This window comes from Miniopterus natalensis, chromosome 22 (genome assembly GCF_054644295.1).
Source record: "Miniopterus natalensis isolate mMinNat1 chromosome 22, mMinNat1.hap1, whole genome shotgun sequence".
NCBI lineage: Eukaryota > Metazoa > Chordata > Mammalia > Chiroptera > Miniopteridae > Miniopterus > Miniopterus natalensis.
The window spans coordinates 4,988,462-5,011,256 of NC_142102.1; the positions used below are offsets into that span (position 1 = coordinate 4,988,462).

The 22,795-nt window shown below is 49.7% G+C and overlaps 1 protein-coding gene across 1 annotated transcript in view; it reads right to left on the minus strand.

The window, feature by feature from the left end:
* The window catches only part of AGBL1 (AGBL carboxypeptidase 1), a 330,831-nt gene extending 315,826 nt beyond the window's left edge, over positions 1-15,005 (minus strand). Inside the window, exons 1-3 of the mRNA XM_087829256.1 lie at positions 14,867-15,005; positions 12,941-13,072; positions 9,248-9,341 (exon numbers count right to left, since the gene is read on the minus strand). Coding sequence (XP_087685382.1) covers positions 9,248-9,341; positions 12,941-13,072; positions 14,867-14,990 — 350 coding nt within the window. The 5' untranslated portion in view covers positions 14,991-15,005. The remainder of the gene's footprint in view (positions 1-9,247; positions 9,342-12,940; positions 13,073-14,866) is intronic.
* Between the last annotated feature and the right edge of the window lie 7,790 nt (positions 15,006-22,795).

Consider the following 22,795-nt stretch of genomic DNA (forward strand, 5'->3'; position numbering starts at 1 on the left):
ACCTCGGTGTCCCAGACTCGCAGCCCCACCTCCTCGCCTCTGTCCCCTCAACTCAGGCCCCCCGCTAGGCTGCACCTGGGGTCCCCCTCCCTGCATTGCACCCCGGACGCTCTCTTAAGACAGTAACTGTGAAAATTTAAGGGACGTCTCTCCGGGCTCACCGTCCTTCACTGCCTGAGGGGCATCTTTTAAAACATTGTTTTATGTATTTTTATCTGTGGCTCAATTATTTTTTTTTTCAGGTAGGAAGATCAATCTGACCTCGGTTCTTCCATCTTGGCCTGACGCTTAAGTTACGTGTATATTTTTATATAGTTGAGATCCCACTGAATTATGAACCTTCTTTTTTCTAGTCAATGCTTTTTCATAAGCTATTACCACTGGCAAACGTCATCCCTCATCTATTTTTGTGTGTTGCTACATAATGTTACAATGTATAAATAGATCACTTTTACTACACCTTCCCTGTTACGGAACTTTTTTTTCCTGGTTACAGTGTTTCCAATTATAAATAAAACTACGACTGGGATACTTTTCTGCATCAGTCTTCACCCACCTCTGTCAATGATTCTTTTTAGACAGATTTCAAGACGTGGCAACATTGGGTTAAGGCATGAGAAGCTTTTTGGTGGTTCTGTGGGGGTTTTTTTAAATCTTGATATACGTCACCTCATTGTTTTCATGAAGGTTTTATCCATCTGCACTCTCAGCGCATGTGAGCGCACATCTTATTGCAGCCTCACCGACAATAAATATCGCCGTTTTTCAAAATCTTCGCTGCTCTGATTTGCGAGACGGGTGCCTTGCTCTAAATTGTGTTTCTCTGACTGTTGGCAAATTGAATATTTTTACGAGTGTATCCGTGTTTCTATTTCCAAGCTGTGAATCATAGCCCCCCCTTCCCCCCATTCTTCTGTGGTCTGGTAAAGCCTCAGAAAGCTCCGATCAGCCTGCCCTCACTCCTTTGTACCTACTACGCGCCGCCCAAAAGAAATTCAGACCTAATTTACACGACTTCCCTTCTTTTCAAAGGCAGTCTATTGCTCCGAGCCATTTTTCTCACCGGCTCTGCTGAGTATAAGTAACCACCGCGTGAGGTCGATGCTAAAATAGCGCTTTAATTGAACTTAGGCAGAAAGCCTCCCATCGGTCCCCGCCCTGCGATCTCTGTCTAAATTCTTAAAAGCAGCGAGCCCTAGACGGCCGCACGTCCACGTGATGGCTCCCTGTGACCCTCCGCTTTCTGGCTAATTGAGTTGGCCCGTCTCCGCTACACAAACACATCTCCAGACACCGCGCCCACTCTCGGCCCCACGGGAAAAGCAGCGTGTTTCCTCCCCCCGGTGCCTGATGACTGGTGAGGTCTGTGTGTCCAGTCAACCCCTGAAGAATTTGGCAATGGCCTCTGAGAAATATCACCTCCCTCAGAGGAAACGGGGAAGGTCCCGGGGGACCCCCTGAGCAGGGTCCTTCCGTACCTCCCCCCGGTTCTTCGAGCCCCCCTCCTGCCCCGTTTGGGGTCAGGTGATGCTATGAGGAGGGTATGATTTGCAGGAAGGTGTAAACGTCTCTGCTAGAAGATAAATCCTAAGAGAAACTTCCTACAGGCCGCCCTCCAGTCTCCAGAGGAAAACCGGGGGCAAACGCAGAGAGAACGGAGACGGGTGCGGGCCTCAGTGAGAAAGATGGAAATGGGCTTTCTGTCCAGAACCCTCACCGGGCAGGGAGCGGTGCAGGCAGGGCCGCCCCGGGATATGCAGAGCCCAGAAGTGTGGTTTGGCTATTTTGGGACCTTCTGGCTATACAGTTTGCCTCAGAAATCAGCACGTCCGCAGCATCCTGCCTGCCCCAGCTCGTGTCACGCTGAGGAAGAAATAGCTCCCCGGGCAGTGGGAACGGTCTGAGCGCCAGGCCATCTTCCTCGAATCAAGGGCCGGCCGTGGGGTCTCAGGGCGACCCCCCATGCACGAGTTCCAGAGCTCCTATTCCTCCTCAAGGCGTCCGGCTCCCCTCGCTCAGGGGGCAGGAGGTCACAGGGGACCCCAAAGCGGGAGAAACAAGAGCCAGAGGCCCTGTCCAGAGGGCAGCCCAAGCCCGCCTAGGGCGGCAGAGGGGCACGTGATGCATTTCGAGGAAATCTCTCCTAAGTTAGGGCGTCCTGAGGCCCAGGGCCCAGGGCAGAGGCCCTTCTTGCTCCGCTGGAAGGGAATTTCTGGAGAAAGGCATTGTGCGAACATTATGTTCATGGAACAGGAAGCTGGCCCAGGTCACAAGCCCAACACCGGGTCAGAATACACCTTCCTGACATCCTGCGTTGTGACTGTTGCCATAAACCATCAGCAACATGGGCACAGGGTCCCCCTTCTGTCTGCAAACCCCCGAGCCTGGCACCCGGATAGGCACACAGACTGCCGCTCAGTAAATGTTGAACATCCTAGTTTGGGGCACGTTTGTTTTGCATTACGCAGCACAGCATCTTAGAGAGACAAACGGTGTCTCGGAGTCAGGAGAGACGGCTTGGTTCGACCTCCCTGGCTCTCAGTGGCCTCATCTTAAGATGAAGGAGTTGTGCCAGCCGATCCCTAAGTAACTTCCAACTTTAGATCCCATGACTCAAATACCCATGACTGGCTCTAATCCGGCAGAGGTCACTGGCTTCCCAGGAATATGAAAGGGACCTGAACCAACAAACCTAGTTGCCAAGGTTTAATACATGTAGGAAACTATTCATTCCACCATCGGCTAGAAGCGTGGAGTCAGATGGCAAATGCACTCATCACTGTCAGTAAGTTGAGCCCATGCACTCCACTCCCAACATCAGCACTTAGGAGGCCGGGCTGGAATTTTTTTGTTCCCGCTCCAAGGTATTTGAGTCCAAGTGATCTGGAGCCCACGGAATCTGAATGCCCGAGGTGAGCCTGTGCCCCGGAGCCCACAGAGTCTAATTATATCGCACCGAGAGCGGCCGAGCCACAAAGCCATTCATGGGGGAGAGTCGGGGAAAATGAATGCCCAGGGAGAAATTCGGCAGCTATTTTGAGAAAGGGGGAAATGTGCTTCTTTGTCTCGGTGACAAAGCAGCTGAGTCATTCAATCGCTCCTGATCTCGGGGAACCCATTAGCTTTGGTTGAGTCTCCACTCATCTGTCAGCTACTAGGATCGGAGGAAGGAGGATGGTGGGATGGCTGGAGAAGGCGCGGAGGGCCTGGCTTTGGGAAAACATCGTGATTTGGAGGGGAGGGAAGGAAGGAGCAGGACATTGTTTATAGCTCATAAACTGAAGATGAAATCACCATAAAGAGCTGCCAGCGAAGTAATCCTGCTCTGGGGCACGGCTCTAACGCCAGAGCTGCCCTGACATCGGGACTTTGAAAGGAAAAGATCATCTAACACTATTCTAAGCACAGGGAGCTGCTGGGCCAGACAACAGGAGGCTAAGCTGAAGAATCTGCTTATGAGGCTCACTCGAGACCCAGCACTTCCATCCCCTCCCGTTGCCAAGGTGTTTAAGCCCAGCGGGTGGAGCACACGGCCTCCAAACCCCATGGCCCCACAGCAACCCAGGCGCCCAGGAGCCCCTGAGCCGAAACAGTACAAATCATAGCATGAGGAGCCTGCTGGAAACCTGAGAGGACACCGAGGGGGTGAGAATACTGGAGATCCTCTCCCCAGCAAGGTCCTGAGCAAGGCACTTCCCCACCTCCTGTGTCCTTGGGAAAGCTCCAGAGGGATGAAGGTGAGGAATTAAGGCCCTGTCTCAGCTTGTAGGCCGTCCTGAATTCTCTCCTCATGAGTGCACAAAGCTCAGGGAATACAATGGAATATAAGGACCAGCCTCTGCTAGGAGTAACAGCCACTTTTTATTGAGTCTGGTGAGTTTAAAGGCAGGCAGGCAGCCGAGGTTTGTAAGTCCCGGGAGATACACACGATAACAGCAGGAACTCGGCACCTGAGGTTGGGCTGAGTGCTCCGGTGAGGCCCCAACAGGATCGGCAGGGATGTGGAGAAGGCCTTTATTATTACCAACACCCTCAGGCCCATCCTGGAAATGAGGGGGCAAGGGGGCAGCTCCAACAGGAGGTGTTGAGACGCAAAACAAAGGCAAGCTTCTCTAAGGTCGCAAGACAAATCGGCCGCAGACGAGCCATCCATCTTTGCCTCAATAAATTTTCCTACTTAGTGGATTGGGAACAGCGTCAAAGACAGCTGGAGTGGCGATGAACAAACTTGTCTGCAGTGCAACAAGCTAGTGAGGCCCAGCTCACCGTGGCCCAGGATCACCTCTCCTTCCCCAGTTCTATAAAAAAAAAAAAAAAGCCCCCTAAATTCTAAAGCCCCAGCTGAACTGATTATCCAACCAAATGCTGGAAGCCTCTCTCCAACAGCAAACCAAGTTTTCTTGTGAATGCTGGCCCCCCCCCCCCCAAATCCCCTCAAACTCACATCTTTCCCTTCTTTCTTCTGAACTGAATTCAAAGTCTACCATACAGGCCCTTGGGTGGGCCCTATGGAGAACGGCAAGGTCAATACCACTGGATTTCGACCTTTAGAAAATTTAGAATCTCAAGGGGAAAGATGACACTCCGGCCAACATAGTAGAGAGTCAAATCTGATATAATATTCATGGGAAATATGAGCCAAGCGCTGGAGGAGGGAAGATTCCTTCTGCCTGGTGAGGTGGAGCAGGTGCCAGAGGCGGGACCTGGAGAGCAGGGAGCAAGTCTACCCTTCCATCGGGCAGGGAAGCCGTTCCTCGGAGGGGAAGCCGACGGGAAGACCTGGGGCAGCACAGGGCCTGTCGCTTGCAGGAATAACTGGCTAGAGAGGGAGATGGGAGGAGGGGTAAAGGGTAAGGATGCCTATGGAGGCTGCTCTGAAGTCAAGGAAGGGGGGTCATCTGACAAAACCTGCTCAAAGGTGACGGTCATGAGGAGACAGGTACAAGCCAACGCCAACATACAAAAGTAAAACCTGTGCCAGCATGGAGGATATCTGGGGTGTGAGGAAGGCCTGCGCCAGCCGCCTGCCCTGGGAGGGCTGGCACAAGGCCACGGAGGGTTAGCGGCATTGCCCTGCGTGCCCCTTCTCTCTAAAAGGTGTACGGTGTGTGCTTCTGCCGTAAATCTTGCCATGAGTACTCTCTGGGCACAGGGCTTCATTGGGGGACAGCTGCGCAACTAATTTTAGGTCTGAGCTAGGGAAGTAGGGCAGGTTTAATCTCCAGGGTGGGGAGGAAACAGTGACACAACACTGGGCATCTGTTCCTACAAAGGCGTCCCAGAATAGCTCTCCAGAGCTTACCAACGCTTTGGAGACGACACTCCGGAGGGCTATTCATGTCCCCCAACATGGTACTTCACCCCCTTCCCAGAAGACCCCTGCACACCCACAGGCTCTGGCACCCAAGTGGAGCTCAGGAGAACTCACTGGGTGCACCTTAATTACTGCTCGAGGGATGGCGTTCATGGGAGAAAGTGAGCCCTGGCCCAAACGCCCCGTCTTCACATAGCCCTCCAGCCTTACTGCCTGAGCTGAAGCCGTGAGCCGAGGGTCCAATAGTATTTACACTAATGACAATCAACCATATGACGCACATCAAAGCTTATAGCATTTTTACACCTTATTTCTCAACACCCACAACCAGCCTAGGAGTGAGAGAACCTGCTTGGTCAGGCCCACTTTGCGGATCATCTGGAGAGAGGGCTACAGTGCAGGTCTTCTGACCTCAACACCTTTGTTCTGACCCTGCTGCTGGGCGCGGGGAGTGAGGCAGAAAACAAGGCAGCTCTGGGAAAGAACTCGAAGGCAGAGGGGGCACACATTTATTTAGTCTTTGAGAGGAAACAGCCATTCGATTGAGCAAAAAGGCTCCCCCACCACGGAGCAAATCGTTCCATGAGTATGAGCCATTTAGACGGTAAGAGAAATTTAAACAAACTTATAACAGCTTAAGACTGTCTTACATATGGCGGCTTAGAAATAAAACACTGGAAACAGACTGTGTAAGATACTCGGGGGGCGGTGTAAGAGCTGAGGCTCGCGTATCAGACAGGGTTGAAATCCCAGCCTGTTCCTAACTTCTTTCGGCTTCAATTTTTTTTTCTTTCCCTGTGAAATTGGGGACAGGAATAGCACCTGCCTCGCGGAGCAGAGAATCGAATGAGGCAACGCGTGCTAGGCCCTCAGAAGGGCACATATGAACACCACGGCCATGCTGGCTACGAGGTGATGGGTGCTGAAAAAGCCCCTGTTCCATGGAGGTTTGGTTTTAATTTGTCATTTGGCTCAAGAAGGGGAATCTGCCTCCACCCCAGCTGATGTGTCCTGTTGCTGTAAACTAACTCTGCCAGACCTAGACCACCACATGAACGGAATCATAAAACATACACGTGCTTCTGTGTCTTGCCTCCATTCCCCCATTTTAGGGATTCATCCGCACTGCTGGATGTATCAATAGCTTATCCTCTCTATGGCTGATTCGTTTTATTGAATAGATATACCACAAGTTGCCTGTCCATTCATTTGGTGATGAACACTGAGGTTGTCTCCAGTTTTTTAGCTGGATGGAAATAAAGTTTCTATGAACATTAAAACAACAACAGGGGGAGGGATCATCCTGCCCAAATTTTACAAGAAAAAAAAACACAAAAACAAAAAACAAAGAAATGCAAAAATAGGCCTGAGGTCCCTGTTAACCCCTGGTGTTACTGTCCCACTTTCCCGAGGTACCATGATCCCATCTGTGCATGCACTCGGCTCCCCTTGGAGTGCCTGGGAAGGGGGCTTCTGGGCTTGGTTGCTTACTTCCCCCCACCACTGCCTGGTGGGAAGTCAGTGTGGATGCAAAAGGGGCCACACACTAACCCCGACAAGCTCAGGGGAGGCCCGCATGGTGGGTGGGGAGTAACAAACTCAGGGACCCTAAGTAACTGCTACACAGGATGGTCTGAACATAAAAATTCCCAACAAAAGCGAGTCATAGCTAGTGGAGTCCTAGGCCTGCAGCTTCCTTGACAAAGGTCAATCTTTACCTGAGAGCCTGTCCATTTAGTCTTCTTGCATCTAAAATAACGTACCTTTGGAATGTCAAAGTGATCCCTTTTATAGACCCCTCAAGGCACACCCGCCTGCACTGGAGCACAGAGCCCCTCGTGGTTATCCTGTGTCCCGCATACCATCTCTATGTGCTGTACATGTAACTGTTAACTATCCTGTACCCACCAACGTAAAAGTATGCGCCTCTCTGGTTTACTTTTAATCCAATCCTAGAGATTGCCCCAATTTGCTTTCTCCCACCCCCTTAATCTAGCACCAGCAGATTTCACAGAACCCTCCTCAGGTCTCCTCCTTTGAGCCTATTGCATAATATAAGCTGCAAAACTGCCATTCTCTGGAGCATTTTCTCAATTCATTGAGATTTCTGCTCCCGGGCAATTATCCTCAGTTTGGCGCAAGTCAACTCATAAAAATTCTCAACAGGTTTGCACATTTCTTCCATGGACACAAACAATAAAAGGTGTCAGGACCCCAAAGGAAGGGGCCTTGTGCCAAGGTTAGCTGGGAAGGGCTTCCTAGAGAATCCCTTCAAGCAACGTGGCACCCAAGTTGGCAGAGAAGAGATGAGATGATTGAATGAGACACTTGTATAGATGGGCCCAGCAGACATCCCACAGATTTTTCAGATAATACAGGGGAAGCATCCACACATCCCTGAGCTGCCAAACAGATGAATGAAAACAGCGGCCGATCACAAGAGGCCATGTGAATGGAGTTAAAAGGCAAAGTTCATGGGCTGGGGACCAAGGGACATGTCAGTGAGACAGCAGATGCCAGCAGTAAAGGCCTCCACACAATGATAAAGACCAGACATGCCCACGTCATACACAGCCCCACGGATGTAAACGGACGCTTAAGATGGAAATAAAGAATAAATTACAGAAAGTCACAGAAGCTCATTTTCGTTGTTGTTGTTACTGAGTCTGTGACTCTGAAGTTTTGGTTCTTACTAAGTAAAGATGACTCAGTAGAATTTAGTTGAAACCCATTTTGCAAGATATCTGCCCTTTAGGTGGGAGGTTTCTAAAACGAGGTACATAGAACAATGACTCCTAACAAAAGAAAGTCTCCAAACAAAAATAGCTCCCCGGCCCAATCAGTTTTAGAATGAGGTACCCTGAGGACGCATCTCGGATATTCTGAATGCGTGTTGGCGTGACCAAGGCTCCGAGCAGTCTCATGGTGAAGCAATGTATCAAACGTTGTCTAACACAGTCCTTCTCATTGCATTTGATGAGGAATTTTTTTTTTTTTTTTTTTACTGAGATATAATGTATTTCACTCTAGGAAATGCTGGTGGAGAGAGCTGCAGGTGAGAATGGATGGTAATGGCATTACTGTGGTGACCCCAAGAGAAAAATATTCAGGTGGAACATGAGCTTGAGATTGATGCTGGGCAGAGGAACATATCATGGCTGGGCATGGAAACGCTACTTTGCCAAATGACCCCGTCTATCTTGGAAATTGGCTGAATCTTTTCTAATATTCTTTCAAGGTCCTCGCTGAGTCACTCCCGTAAATGATGGATCTTAATGGTCCCAAATATCTCTAACGCCTTCGTGTCTGACCATCTCCCTTTTTAAGCCGGTGATTCACTCACTCCACTCGAGCACGCAGGGCCAGAGAGAATGGCAGAGTTTCATTTTCCGATCGTAAAAAAACATCTGAAAACCAGCCCACAACCGTGATGGACGATTGTAAGGCCCAGATTTCATATCGGAAATTTAACCGGCTAACTCTTTAGGGACTCCCAGGAACGCCACCTTTCCCTGTCGTTTCTGGGCTGTCTTTTAAAGCCTACACTCACTACTGTAGAGTTGCTGTGAGAAAAAAGACGACCTGAAGTCTTCAGGCAGAAAACAGAGGCTTTGAAGTCAAAAGGATCTGGAAACAAAGCCCGACTCTGGCTTCTGTAGCACTGTGACTGTGGACAGGGCTCTTTCCACATTTTCGTTTCCTCGTGTGAAAATGAGGGTAATCATATATCCATTCAGGGTTGTTGCGAGGATTGGAGGAAATGACACATTGGTGGGGAGGAGGCAACTGGTGACAAAATAAAGTCACTGTCCCATATCTACAAGGGGGGATATCATCACCCAATGGAGCCGGAAACGCCGTGAGCATGTGTATGAGGCCCTCTCTGGCTCCGCATCTATTAATGGCGCAAGTACTAGCAGAAGCACTCCATACCTGATGATCCGGGTACGCTTCCGGGTGTAAGGGGTGATGACCTTGAAAAGCAGTTCCATAGCTCCGTTAATTCCCAGCATGGCAGCCGTGGTGACTGAGAACGACAAAAGCACAACTGGTGTTGAACTATCTGAACCAAGCGTTGTTTCCAGCAAGACAGAGTGACCCCAAAAGACAGGGGAGGTCCATCGCCTTCCGTACTAAAGGCAACTTAAAAGCAGAGAAACTCTGCGGTCGTCTCATCTCTGGTTGGACCTAAGGGCCACCGAAAAAGGCCACATAATCTTCTCTATTTTCTTCCCAAAGGGGGTCCAAGCCATGGAATTACGTTTTTCATTCTCTGATGGCCAATTTGCACTTCTCCACTGTATTTTTTATTTATTTATCTTTAATGTTGAAAGTATTACTGATGTCTCCCCTTTTTTCCCCCACTGACCCCCTCCACCCCGCATCCGTCCCACCCCAGGCCTACCCCACATGACTGTCTGTGTCCATGGGTCATGTGTGCATGCATATACGTTTCAACTGTATTCTTATGCAGAATCATCAAGGACATTGCTGAACAGAAGATTTTCCTGTAAGTAGACCTTTGGGTTTCTGGCGATGACTTCAGTTTAAGTTGTTTTGCAAACCACCAACTTCCCATATGACACATACATGCGTGTACACACACAGGCGTGCTTCCCAACGAAGAAAAGTCACCGGTTAGTGGGTTAAGGTTCAGTATAACGTGGACTGGCTCCTTTAAAACTTTCAAGGGCCGCCTAAGAAGGAAGTCAGCACCCCCTCTTTTCCACCCAGGTGCCAAACTCCCCTACAGCCTTCGTACTTGGATCTCCCATGACTGAGGCTAAGACTTGACTATGCCTCTAGCTGTCATGATGTCAAAGGAAGAATTCGTTCTTCCTGCTCAGAGATACCTAAGCCTGGGAAAGTCTTGCCTTTGTGCCCAGTTGGATGGTTACAAAAATATAACCAGAGACCTGAATAATAGAAACTCAGAAGGGCTTCTGGGCATCCCAGTGGCTTGGCTACAAAAATCTCTGAATGTCACCTTCATCTCCAGTGACTCCCTGGCCTCTCTGCAACATGCCCCATGCCCCGCAGCTCACTTTAGAAAGAGCTCTGGTCATGTCAAAAAATAAATAAGAGGAATCTACAGGATACAGAATGGAATCGGTTTGGCAGGAGGCAAAATTTCAGTGGGAGAGGAACGAAGATTGTCTTCCAAGGTGTGACTCCGTTTCCCCTTTCCTGCACTGCATGGATGTGGTGCAGCAGAGCCAGCCTTGTTCCAAGAAATACAGGTAGGAACAAGGGGGTCATGGAGAAGCAGAGAGAGAGACAAGGGAGGTCTATCCTGGCTTGCTCCAAGTCCCGCAGAAGATGGATATATGGAAATCTGGAAGCTCTAATGTAGGTCACCTCAGAGAGACTGAGGCTGATGACTTAGCTCTTACAAGGAGCGCCTGTTCCGGGCACGTACCCCCTGCACATGTCCCCCCCCCTGACGCTAGTACGGCAGTAATTGCCTGGGTCAGAATCCAGGGATTTGCCATCCTCACCCTGCCCATCCATCTTCCACTCTCATGGCCACCACTTCCCAACTGGGAAAACACGCCTGAGTGACCTCCTGGCGAATAATTTGGCAAAATGCTAGTATTAAGTAGCGTCGAGGAGGAGAGAGTGCTAAGAGCATAAACTCTTAACATGGAAGACTTGAGACGTGGAATGGAGAGAGGCGAACAATAAGAAGCCTCCCCTGAGTTCTTCCATGCTGGCTGCCGGCCCAAGGTTAGACCTCTGACAGCTCTATAAATATCCCCGTTGGCCATCTGAGCGCTGCCAACGGGTTCACTGGCTGTCACAGACCCGTTCCAGTTCCAGCCAATTCCTTCTGCAGATAGAAGCTGTTTAGAAAGCTCGCTGGAACATCAACGGTGGCTAACAATTCACCCAAGAGACAGCGATGCATAGGCTCTGTGAACTCTGCTTGCCTGTCACCAGTCAAGTCAATGGAGAGAGAGTGATAGATAATTTTTAAAATAGTTTATGAAACACTGAGTGGGTCCAGTACATGCCGTCTTAGGCTATGAGACAAGGGGCCACCTCCTCACACCCACGGGCGAACGCCAGCATTTCTCAGAGCTCCCTGCTGAAGAAATTCTCATACGTAACAAGGGAGCCAAGTCATCCAGCCTAACTCTTCTGCGGGGAAACAAAATGAGATTCTTCAAACTGTCGTTGGCAAGCTCTGCACGGGGGTGGCAGGCCTTCTGGCTGCTCGTTAGGGAGAGTTGCCCTTCAGGCAGAGCTTCACCTCCTCCCTCCCACGTTCCTTTACTGGAGATGGGTTTGTCCAGATCCTTCCAGCCCCTCCCGAATCATGACCGTTTCTGACCGTCCGGTCAACAGCTCCGAGTGCAAGTGGAGGCTGTGTCTGGGAACACGGAGTCGAAAAGCTATCCCGTTGTTCCCTGGAAATGCTTTCTCATTATAGGTCCTCCGTGCTGATTAAGAGATTAACTGATAAAGTGTGTACCCACTATTTTAGTACTTCTGAGCATAGTTAAGGGGGGAAGTCACCTACGTACTCCCCTGTGTTCTGTTATTTCAAAGGACCAAGGGGAAAGAACAGAGCAGGGAGGGGAAACGAACGCTGACTGAGCAACTACGAAGTGACAAGCAAACCTGTGAACATTACGGCACTTCTGCCACCCGCCAAGTCTGTGAGCTCTTATTCCCACTCTGCTGGTACAAAGGAAGACACTGAGGTTGAACAGGTTAAGTGCCCACGTGATAACGCTCTTAAGAAAGAAATGAGCGTCGGGCCAAGGTCTTCCTGGACCTAAGCCCATGTTCCTTCCTCTGGAGAGCATTACATCTAAATAATTGTCACTTCCGTCCTGAAGGAAAGGGGCTCAGGAAGGTGAGATGAAAGTCTGTGCTCATTAGTCTGAGATAGAGGAGGTACAGAAGTGAATCTATTAACGAGAACGGTCTCCGTATGGAGAGTAGAAAAGACATGCGTTTGGGAGTTAGAAACTCAGCCCCTGTGACTTATCTGTATGAACTCGAGCAGTGCCTTCACTCTTCCAAGTTTAACTTTCTTTTCCTTGACCATAAAATGGTGTCTAAATACAGGACTGTTAGGATAATCAGAAATAATCCAAATCACGGGATGGCAAATGAGGCTATTTCACGTGGCTGCGATACATCTAGTTAGCTTAAGGACCATGTTGAGCAGCACTGTGAGGTGAAATTTGCTAAAGGATGTTGTCATCAATGAGGAACATCGGGGACACGGTGGGGAGACTGGTGACGGGAGGGTCATTCTTGACAGGTGTCATACATCGCACTGTGCCTTGACCATGACGAGGGCTGAAGAAAGCCTGCCCTCTCCTGCCATAGGTCGTTTTCACCTCATGGGGCTAATAGAGAGGCCTGGAGCCCTTAGACTGGGTGGTTCACAAGGCAAAACAATACTGAGGTCTAACTTTGGGAACAGGCTCAAGAGTCCCACCCGACTGTGGAAGAGATGAAGAAAAGCTTTAGGTTCCTCATGGTTTATCTTTTTGGGACCACACATGTTCTCTGTCCATACCTTCCTTCCAACCACACCCCAAAATGGTTCCCAGGTGTCCTAGCCCAGGTCTGGAAGGCACCCCAGAAAGCCACAGCTGAGTCGCTTACCGCTAGAGGCAAACACACGCAGGGCCCAGAGGCAGTGGAGGAGGTTCTGGCTGTGGGACAGGTTTTTCCTGGCCAGAATCAATGTCACATCAAGTGCTTCCAGTTCCAGTGCTTTCTGTCCAAACTTTTTATCTGCAAACACAAACCAATCCATTCAGCTGTGTTGTCCATTCGTTCTGAAGGTTGTGCGACGCGTGGGGGAGAGGAAGGCTAAGGGGAGGGTGGAAAGAAGATCATCGCACGCACTGAGACTTCTCAGATCTAGTAGAAAATGCTACTGAGCATGTCCCCGTTACAACCAGATGGCTCCGAAAAGCTGATTCAGGCTACACATAGGGCCTATGACTCTTTGATTAACATTTATATGAAGTCTTGTGGGTTGTTTGACTCGCGCCCCCGTAAGTAAGGACGTTTCTGGTTGTCCTTGCACCTGAACCACTGTTCAGTAGGGTGCACATCCCTTCCCTGAAGATAGTTCTAGAGTTAAGGACACTTCAGTTACGTAACATTTAAATACAACGCATGGACCAAGACTGGATTCTTCTTTGAAACATGTCTGTGAAAGACCTGCTGCGAACTTGTGGAGAAACTGAACTGAGTCTAAACTGTTCATTCATTGCTAATTTTGTTAGATTTGTAACCATGGTGTTTTGACCGTATGGGGGGGGAATGTCTTTTTTTCAAAGAAATGTACTTGAAACTTATTTAGGAGCAAAATGCTATCTATAATTTTCCGTAAAATATTTCAAAAGAATATAAATATGTGAAGAAAATATGGCAAAACGTTAACAGCAGTTAGATCTAAGCCACAGGTATCTGAAGCCATCTTTCCGTGTGGCAGAGAACTTTATGATAGGAAGTCAGAACGTAATTTAAGAAAATAAAATTTTCTCCCCAGATTTCTCTAAATTATTGATCCACATATCCTGATATTTAGTGTTGCAGGTTAGTCATCATTATTTTAATAATTCATGAATCAGAAGAGAAATATGGAGAGACTGTCTTTTCTTCTAGGTTCCTGGCTTCCACATGTTTTCTTGTCCTTTCCAAAGTGTGATGCCCACTTTGTCATGTTTGTTTTTGCAAATATACAATCACTATTAGATTCATCACAAGTGGAAATGCATAAAACAGGGAATATCCTAAACCTGGTTGACCAACATTTTTATCTCTGGACCAAAGGACACCAGCAAAGAGATCAAGACTAAACTCCTATGACCCATCCTCCCCCTCGTCAGAAAAAGGGACCCATCTGGCTCCATTCTTGAGCAGGCAGCCTCATTTCTGTTCTGTTCATGTCAGTCCCTGGCCACTTGAGCGTCAACGCCAAGGACTACGCTTCCTTGATGACGCTGCGTTGACGCAATTACGATAATAGTAATATCAAGGTCTAGAACCTGAAAATCTCTTCCCTGACGCATCTCTCCTCTCCTTCTCCTACGAAACCTAAGTGACTCTTATTGGTCGAGCCTCTTCTTGGTCGAGCCTCTTCACGCACATGCTAAGCAGGTGACACACAACACCTCACTTAAACCTTACGGCAGCCTTGGAATTATAAGTACTGATACCTCCATTTGTAGATGAAGGCCCAATGGCCCAGAGAGGTTAAGTAACTTGTCCAAGGTCACACAGCTAATAAGTGCCAGGTCGGATCTGAAACCCAGACCTGACTTCCCAGCTTATATTATTCATGACGGGGGCATATACATCACGTCTCTTCAGTGTTTTCCTGGAGCTCACTTGGCCCACTCTTTACCTACTTCTCATTGTCTCCTCTGTGGGGCAGGTCCTGCCACCACCACCCAGGCGTCTGGAACCTCCCTTGCTGCGGCTTCCCTGCCCTTTCCCACAAGAGCTTCCAAAACTACTCTCATAACAAACTCGGAAGTGCCTTCCAGTCATCTTCAGGTCTGGGGGTGCAGATACCTCGAAGGCCAACTTTGGTGAGCAGTCTGAAGAGGGGCAGGAGGATGTCATAGTCTGGAGACGCTGTCCTGGCCGTGTCCACCAGCGTCTGCAGAAGGGCTTCGCTACCCCCCTTGCTGATCATGTAGCGAATCCTCCGGTCTGTGCCTGAAGGGGGAAAGCAGAGGGGGGCTGAGCCATGAAAAACTGCTCATTTCCTTGGCGCTAGAGACAGAGCAACGATGGGTTCATTTCACCCCAGAAACCAAAACTGTGTAGTTCTTGAATCCACTTGGGGTAAAGTTAGGCTATTAGGTAAGGGGCTGGGGTGGGCGTGGGGTATGAAATGTAAAAATAATAGAATACTTAAGTACCCAGGTGTCACCTGTAGCAACTGTAAAAAAATAAAGCCCAGAATCCACTTTCTTAAGGACCTAGTGCATCTCCAAGGTATGTACGTACTCGTGTCTACGTGTATATAACTATGCACACAGGCTTACGTACAATCACTTACTTTAATAGAAGGAGTACAGTTTCCTCTGCTATAGGTTTGATTGATCCACAAAAGGGATTGGGATGATTGCTTATCTATTGATGGTGTAAAAGAGAAACTTCAGTAACTCGTGAGAGGGAAATATGGAAACAACTGGAGTAATTCTTTGAGAAACAACTGTCCAATTATCTTATCTAAGATCGAAAGGGGTGTGGGGCTAGGATGAAACATTTTGATCTTTCTACCTAAGGATAGTTTTGGCCCTGGCTGGCGTGGCTCAGTTGGTTGGGCATTGCCCCGGGCACCGACGGGTTACTGGTTTGATTCCTGGTTAGGGCACATGCCTGGGTTGCGGGCTTGTCAACCGATTGATGTTTCCTCTCACACAGAGGTTTCACTCTCTCTCCCTCTCTCTTCCTTTCTCTCTAAAGATCAATTTTTAAAAGAGAGAATAATTTTGAACAGGGACCCTCCCCCACACACATGCACACCTTGTCCCAGGAGAAACTCAAAAGCAGTGATGGTGTTTCAACTTGGAAGGGGCCCTGGGTGATTCCCTAGGCCCTGGACAAGTGGCTCCCCCTGCAGAGGGTCCCTCCCTCAGGAGACTGCAGGGAAGTCACCCTGCCATCGGAGGGCAGCACAGCCTACGGGAAAACCTCAGCGCGAATGACCCCTCCTCGGGACACTGTGGCCAGAGGCTCTGTGGCTTCGGCGCGTCGTTCGTTTGGGTTTGGCCTATTTGTGGCCGGCACACACAGAAATGAAAACTGAGGGAATGTTGGAACATCAAAAAAGCTGCGTTCTCCAGCACTCTTCGTGTGAAACTGAGCCAACAGAGGCATGCCCGTTAACTCCGTTGATTCCGATGGAGTCAACGCTGTCCTGTTATCTCTGGAAGCCTAATGGTTACCGCGCTGCGAGGCCCAGCTCCTGCCTCCTAGTCCCGTCTCTAGTCCCACAGGTTAGGGAGCTGCCGACACCTGGCTCTGCAACGGGCCACAGGAGGGGGCAGAGGGAGGAGAGAGGTCAAACCGCCGAGAGCAACGCCCTCTAAGAGCTGCAGGCACCCAGGGGTCCTTGGCCTCACGGATAACACACCACAGAATAAAAACCCGTAGTCTAAATCTTCCTAAGTTTGGGTCACCGTAGGGTGAGTGACAAGAACGAAGAGCCCAAAGTTTACACCAGGACTGATTAACCTCCGTAAAAACAAACCAACAACAAATGGGCTGATGGTTCTGTCTCACAGAAAACCTGAGCTGGTACGAAACCCAGGCCACCGAGTCCTAGGCGACACCGCAGCGCCCTGCCCCGCGTCCACCGTGCGGGGGGACGACAGCGAGGCCCACTCACCGACGGAAAGCAGGTCCCCGAGGATCTGGAGGATGGTCAGGATGGACGCCCTGTCGGAGGAGCTCTGCAACGAGAACACAAGTATCTTTTACTCGAGACGCGGAAGGTGGGAGGCTGCGTGGTCGGGGGTGCACGTGGAAATGGCAGGGCTGTGTGCTTCCTCCCTGCCGCCGAGGAAGACATCCTGCAAGAAAATAAATGCCCAAAGGGGTGCTCCCGAAACAATGACAGCGAGGGGCCCACTGGGTAAGGGGCTCTGTTTCCGTATTTTGCCTTCGGAGCCGCTCCCTGAGGACCCATTCTGCAGTAGTAAGAAGGGGAAAAGAGTAAGTATTGATGATTGATACAGATACAGCAAGGAAAGGGGGCCATGGGCCAAAATGGTGTAACTCTGCTGTTATTTCAGGACGTGTGGATTATTTTTAAGTGCAGGGCAGAGAGCAGAAACAGAAACTCACCCGAAAAGCTTCCCTGGCTGGTAGGGACGAATTTTTATTTCGTCAAGAGAAACGAAGGGAGGTGCCAAACCTCACGATGCAGACGTCCTATGGGGTCCCTGCAACGCTGGGCACACCACCCCTTGTTACCCAGAAGAGAGCACTGCAGTTCAGAGACGGAGGACGCGTAGAGTCCCTGAGGAGACCCACACAGCAAAGCCCGAAGTGCAGCCCAGGCCGGCAGTCTCCGCGCTGTAATATGCTAACTTTATTATTATTGTTTTTTTAGATCTAAAGAACTTACACATCTACTAGTTGCAAACTTGTCCCTTAAACACTATCTCCTCGGTTCCTCCACCCTTCAGCCCCCAGTAGCCACCATTCTACTCTGGTTTTAGAAGGTCAGCTTTTTTAGATTCCACATAGAACTGAGAGCATACAGTATTTGTCTTTCTCTGTTGGACTTACGTCACCTAGCATAACGCCCTCAAGTTCCACTTAGGTTGTCACAAATGGCAGGATTTCCTTCTTTCTCCCGGCTGAACAATATTCCTCTATGTGTGTGGACGTGTGTGTGTGTGTTGGGGGGGGGGCGTGGATGTGGATGTGGATGTGTGTGTGTGTTCTCATTTGTGATGTGACTTAGGTCACTTCCACATCTTGGCTTTTGTGTAAAAGGCTGCCATGCACAAGGGTATGTGGGTATCTCTTCAAGACACTGATTTCAGTTCCTCTGGATATAGGCCCAGGAGTCCTGTGTTACACCACTCACAAAACTTAGCTCAAAATGGTTCAAAGGCTTAAATGTAAGACCTGCAACCATGAAATTCCTAAACTCCCAGAAGAAATCATAGGGGAAAATATCCAGACTTTAGTCTTGGCAAAGATTTCTTGGGTAAGATACCAAAAGCACAGGCCGAAATAATAACAACAATTAAAAATTACATTAAAGCAAAGAGCTTCTGCACAGCAAAAGAAACAAGCAATAAATGGAAAAGGCAACCTACAGAACAGGAGGAAATATTCGTAAACCATATATCTGATAAGGTACTAATATTCAGAATATATTTACAACCCATTAGCTAGAAAGCAAATAATCCAATTTTTAAAATAGGCAAAGGACCTGAATAGACATTTCTTCAAGGAAGGCGTACAAACAGCCAATAGCCAAGTGAAAAGATGCTCAACATCACATCACTTATCATCAGGGAAATGCAAATCAAAACCATGAGATATCACCTCACACCTGTTACGTGGCTTTTATCAGAAAGAGAAAACAAATGTTGGCAAAGATGTTGAGAAAGGGAAACCCATATGCTATTTTTTTAGGTACGTTATTTAAGACAAAGCTTTAACTTCCCATTAGTAAGTTTCATGCTCCGAATCTGCTTTATGTAACTCAGTAACTCCCCATCACACACAGCTTATACCTCCAGCTTCATTATTCATTACAACAGCCCTTTCCAAAGTCTATGCTTGGCCACATGGAGCTACTTCTATTTTCTACTCAAACCATGCAGCTTCTTGCCTCTGTGCCCTTGATCATACCATTCCTGAAGCCTGCTCAATGCAGCTCATCCTTCAAGTGCTAGTGGTTCCTGGAAGATTCCCATCCCACCCGCAAGCTGGGTCTGGGGGTCTCCTGCCTCCACATCACTCCGGGCTCAGCTCTAACAGCACACTTACCACGTGGCATTGGCATCAGGGCGCATTATTACCTCCCACTCCACCTGCACTAAATATGAGTGTTTAAAGAAAGGACACTACCTGCCCAGAGAGAGCATCCGATTCCACAGGCGAAGGGCTCGGTCCTACCGACTGCCCCCCCGCCCCCAGGCTGCAGACTCCAGTCCCAGCCGCAGGTTGTAATCAGCACTTCACACCAGCCGGCTGCCAATTAAAGGCTCTCACCACCACCTCATCAGGTTCAATTAATTTGCTAGAGCAACTCACAGAACTCAGAGAAACATGTCACTTACTAGGTTAGCAGTTTCCCCTAAAAGGATGTAACTCAGGAACAGGCAGGCGGAAGAGCCGCGCAGGGCAGGTGGGAAGGAGCACGGAGCCCCCAAGCCCTCCCGGGCGCCGTGCCCACGCCTCCAGGCCTTCGCCCACCCAGGAGCTCTCTGGACCCTGGCCTTCGGGGTTCTTAAGGCGGCTTCCTTACAGTAGCCCCCCGTTTTCCACGGGGGATAAGCTTCAAGACCCCCAGTTGACGCCTAAAACTGTGGGTAAAACCGAACCCTATGCATACAATTCTCCCATACATACTTATGATAAAGTTTAATTTATAAGTTAGGCGCAGTAAGAGATTAACAACAATAACTGATAAAATAAAACAATTATAACAATATACTGTAATAAGTTACGCAAATGCGCTCTCTCAAAATATCTTACTTCACCTACAGGAGAGTCGTTCTTACCATAGGCCTCAGCAGCCTCCGCTCACGGATTTTTTTTCTGTCCCTATTAAGTGGAGCATTTTCAGGTTTTCGCTTAAAGGACGCCCTCCCTGGCTTGTCTTGCACGTTATCCGAAGGGCCAGCTTCGCTACCCCCGGCGCTCTGAGGCCGTTATTAGTGAAAACAGCATTACGCGACCACAGCCCAGAGCGACCTCCGCAGTCACCTCAGGGCCCAGGCGGCTACTGCTATGTACCGCGGGGAGCGTGTCTACGTGGCGTGGAGACGCGAGCGGCGCGGAGACGCACACGGCGTGGAGACGCCGGGGAGAGGGAGCGTCAGGATGTCACGGCCGGACCTAGCGGATCCCGCGAGATTTCATCACGCTGCTCAGAATGGCTCGCAGTTTAAAACTTATGAATTGTTTATTTCTGATATTTTCCACTTAATATTTTCAAAGTGCGGTTGAAATCGCGGAAAGCAAAACCCCAAATAAGCGGACACAACTGTCCGTGGTCCGTGGGCTCAACCTCCGGGCTCCAGGCTCTCGCCCTCCCCGTGGGCAGGGGAGGGAGATGGGGTTCCAGCCCTGTAGCCACAGCCTTGGTGACCCTGGGAACCAGCCCCCATCCCTGGGCGGTGTCCAGAAGCCACCTCACTAACATAACAAAAGACACCATTACTAGCTCTCAGGTTTAGGAGCTGGTGTCAGAAGCTGGGGCGAAGAAATATACCTATTTCTTATTATAAATCATAATAATACCATACCAGGACTCTGGCCCTTTGAAATGGGACCCAAAGGCGCCTCAAAGGAGAAAGCCAAGTCCCTGGAATGATGTCCCCTGATCAACACTGATGTTTCTGGGCCCACCTCCAGCTCTCCCCAAAACCGCACTTCTTTCTGAGAAGGGGGAAGGGGTCAGAAGATAAAAGCAAGGCTGAGCAACGTTGCGTAACTTGTAAAATGCCAGATGCATTAGCTAACGAATATAATGCATTCGCTGATTATGAAATATGAGCACAGAAAAGGAAGAGATAAGGAATGGAGAGATGAGAAAGGGGAAAGATAAAAAGAAAAATCAGGAAAGTAGAAACTGATTAAAGGGGGGGAGCATCGACCTAGGATCCAGGAGGTCAGGGTTCGATTCCCGGTCAGGGCACAGGCCCGGGGTGCGGGCTCGATCCCCAGCCGGGGGCGTGCAGGAGGCAGCCGATCAATGACTCTCATCATTGATGTTTCTCTCTCCCTCCCCTTCCTCTCTCTGAAATCAATAAAAAACAAATTTTAAATAAATTAAGTAAATAAATAAATAGAGGGAAGAGATCCAGGTTGAATTTCCTCTCATTTAATTAGTCATGCACTCATCCCACACACATTCATTGGAAACCGTCCCTGTTCCAGTCACCAGGCCAGGCAGTCAAGACACGACTTGACTGAGCCCCCTCGGCCCTCCCGGGGCTCGGGCCTGGCTGAGGTGAGCACCTGGGGCACAGTGAGGACCCGGGCAAGGTAAGCACTGATGCTGGTGAACTGAGACACCAAGCGGAACCAAGCCCGGGGTACGAGTGGGGGTGGGCGCGTGATCCAGCCGAGCCGGACCCCCGTGTGCCCAGAGGAAAGCGGGGCAGAGCTGGGCGGCCCCAGGGGGTGAACCTGCCTCCAGCACGACCAGAGCGCATGCAGCAGTCAGCGAAGGCAACTGCGGGTTTCCGTGGGCGATCCGGTTCATCTCCGCGGCCTCGTCTCCTAGAGATGATCCATATGTTTTATTATATTGATTTCTCAAGTTAAGGAGCTGCCTGCTTTATTACGATGGCCACTGAAACTCCGAGAACGGGCGTTGTCTCAGATGCTTCTACGGCACCTGTCCGTGGGAGGGACAGAGCTGGGCACGTATAACACCCTAGGCCACCGCGCCTGCACTGGCTGGGACCCCGGGGCGCGGGGAGGTGGCACCCGCGCACGGCCGCTCCTCGGCATCTGCTGTCAGGCTCCGGGCAGCCGCGGGCGGTCGGTCTCACCGCACTGTCCCCCGCCCAGGCCTGGTCCCCAGACCGTCCCCGCTAAGCCTTTCCCCCGCTCACGCGAGGGGCTTCGAGGTGAGCTGGAGCTCAGGTCAGAGTAAGGACCCCTGAGAAGTCTGCGGAGAGACCCCAGAAAAGAGTTTTCTCCAGAATTTAAAGAAAAAGAAAACATTAAAAACAAAGCAAAACAAAAAAAAAACCTCTGTAAACACGCCGAGTGAAATAAGACGGAAAGAAGTCAACCACCATGCGACTTCGCTCCTGTGTGTGGCACGTGAAACGGAAATAAACTGAAAGCAGCAAAGGAACACACGTGACGAACAGAAACTCACAGGCGCAGACAAGGGCCCGGTGGTCGCCGGAGGGAAGGGGGCTGGTAAACGGGGTCAAACAGGTGGCGAGGGAAGAAGATTTGACCCTGGAGGGTGAGTACACCAGGCGGGGGGGGGGATGGGTTACGGAACTGTACCCTTGAAACCTGCACAGTCTTACTCACCAACGCCACCCCGAAACGTGGAGCAAAATTTTTAAAAGCTCTCTTTCCCATTTTCGGACGCTGCTGCCTCAAGGACATAATCCTGGGTCGCTGGTGACGTCGTTAAGCCACTGAACCAAGTCTGTGGAACCCCCTACCGTGGACTTCCACGTAAGTGAGACGATAAACATCCTCACTTACAAAAACCTACTTTTATTTGGGACGGAATTTCGACGGGATGGAGAAAGAAGGGAATTTCACGCCTGCACGGGCCTCCTGCCCAAGCGCGGTGGTCTGAATAAACAGGAAAGAAATTCATTTCACAAGCTACGGGGCCAGCCCACCCAGGGCACCCTGCCGTCCACTATCGGCACATGGATGTCGAGCTCTCCGCCCGGAGCCCGGATGGATCCGCTCAATATTGTTTTTCCTTAAGCAGAAATTATGGCCATCAGTGGAGGTAACAAAAAGGCTCCACAAAATCTCGGCTGGCGTTAATTTATGCACTGCTATGTTTACCAATAAATATTTCACACTATTTAGACGAGTAACAACGCGGTTATCTCACCCACAGTAATAATAAACGAGCAATTAGAGAAGGCAGGATGCGACGGGCCTCGATTTTCCTTTAACGATCCTTGTAAATGAATCATTGAGTAAATCCCCTGTTGTCTAAGACTTTCCTCCAAAAAAATAAAAAATAAAATAGATCTGCCAAGTTTTCAGGGAGAGGCAGGCAGCCGGAAGAACAAACAGTGTCTC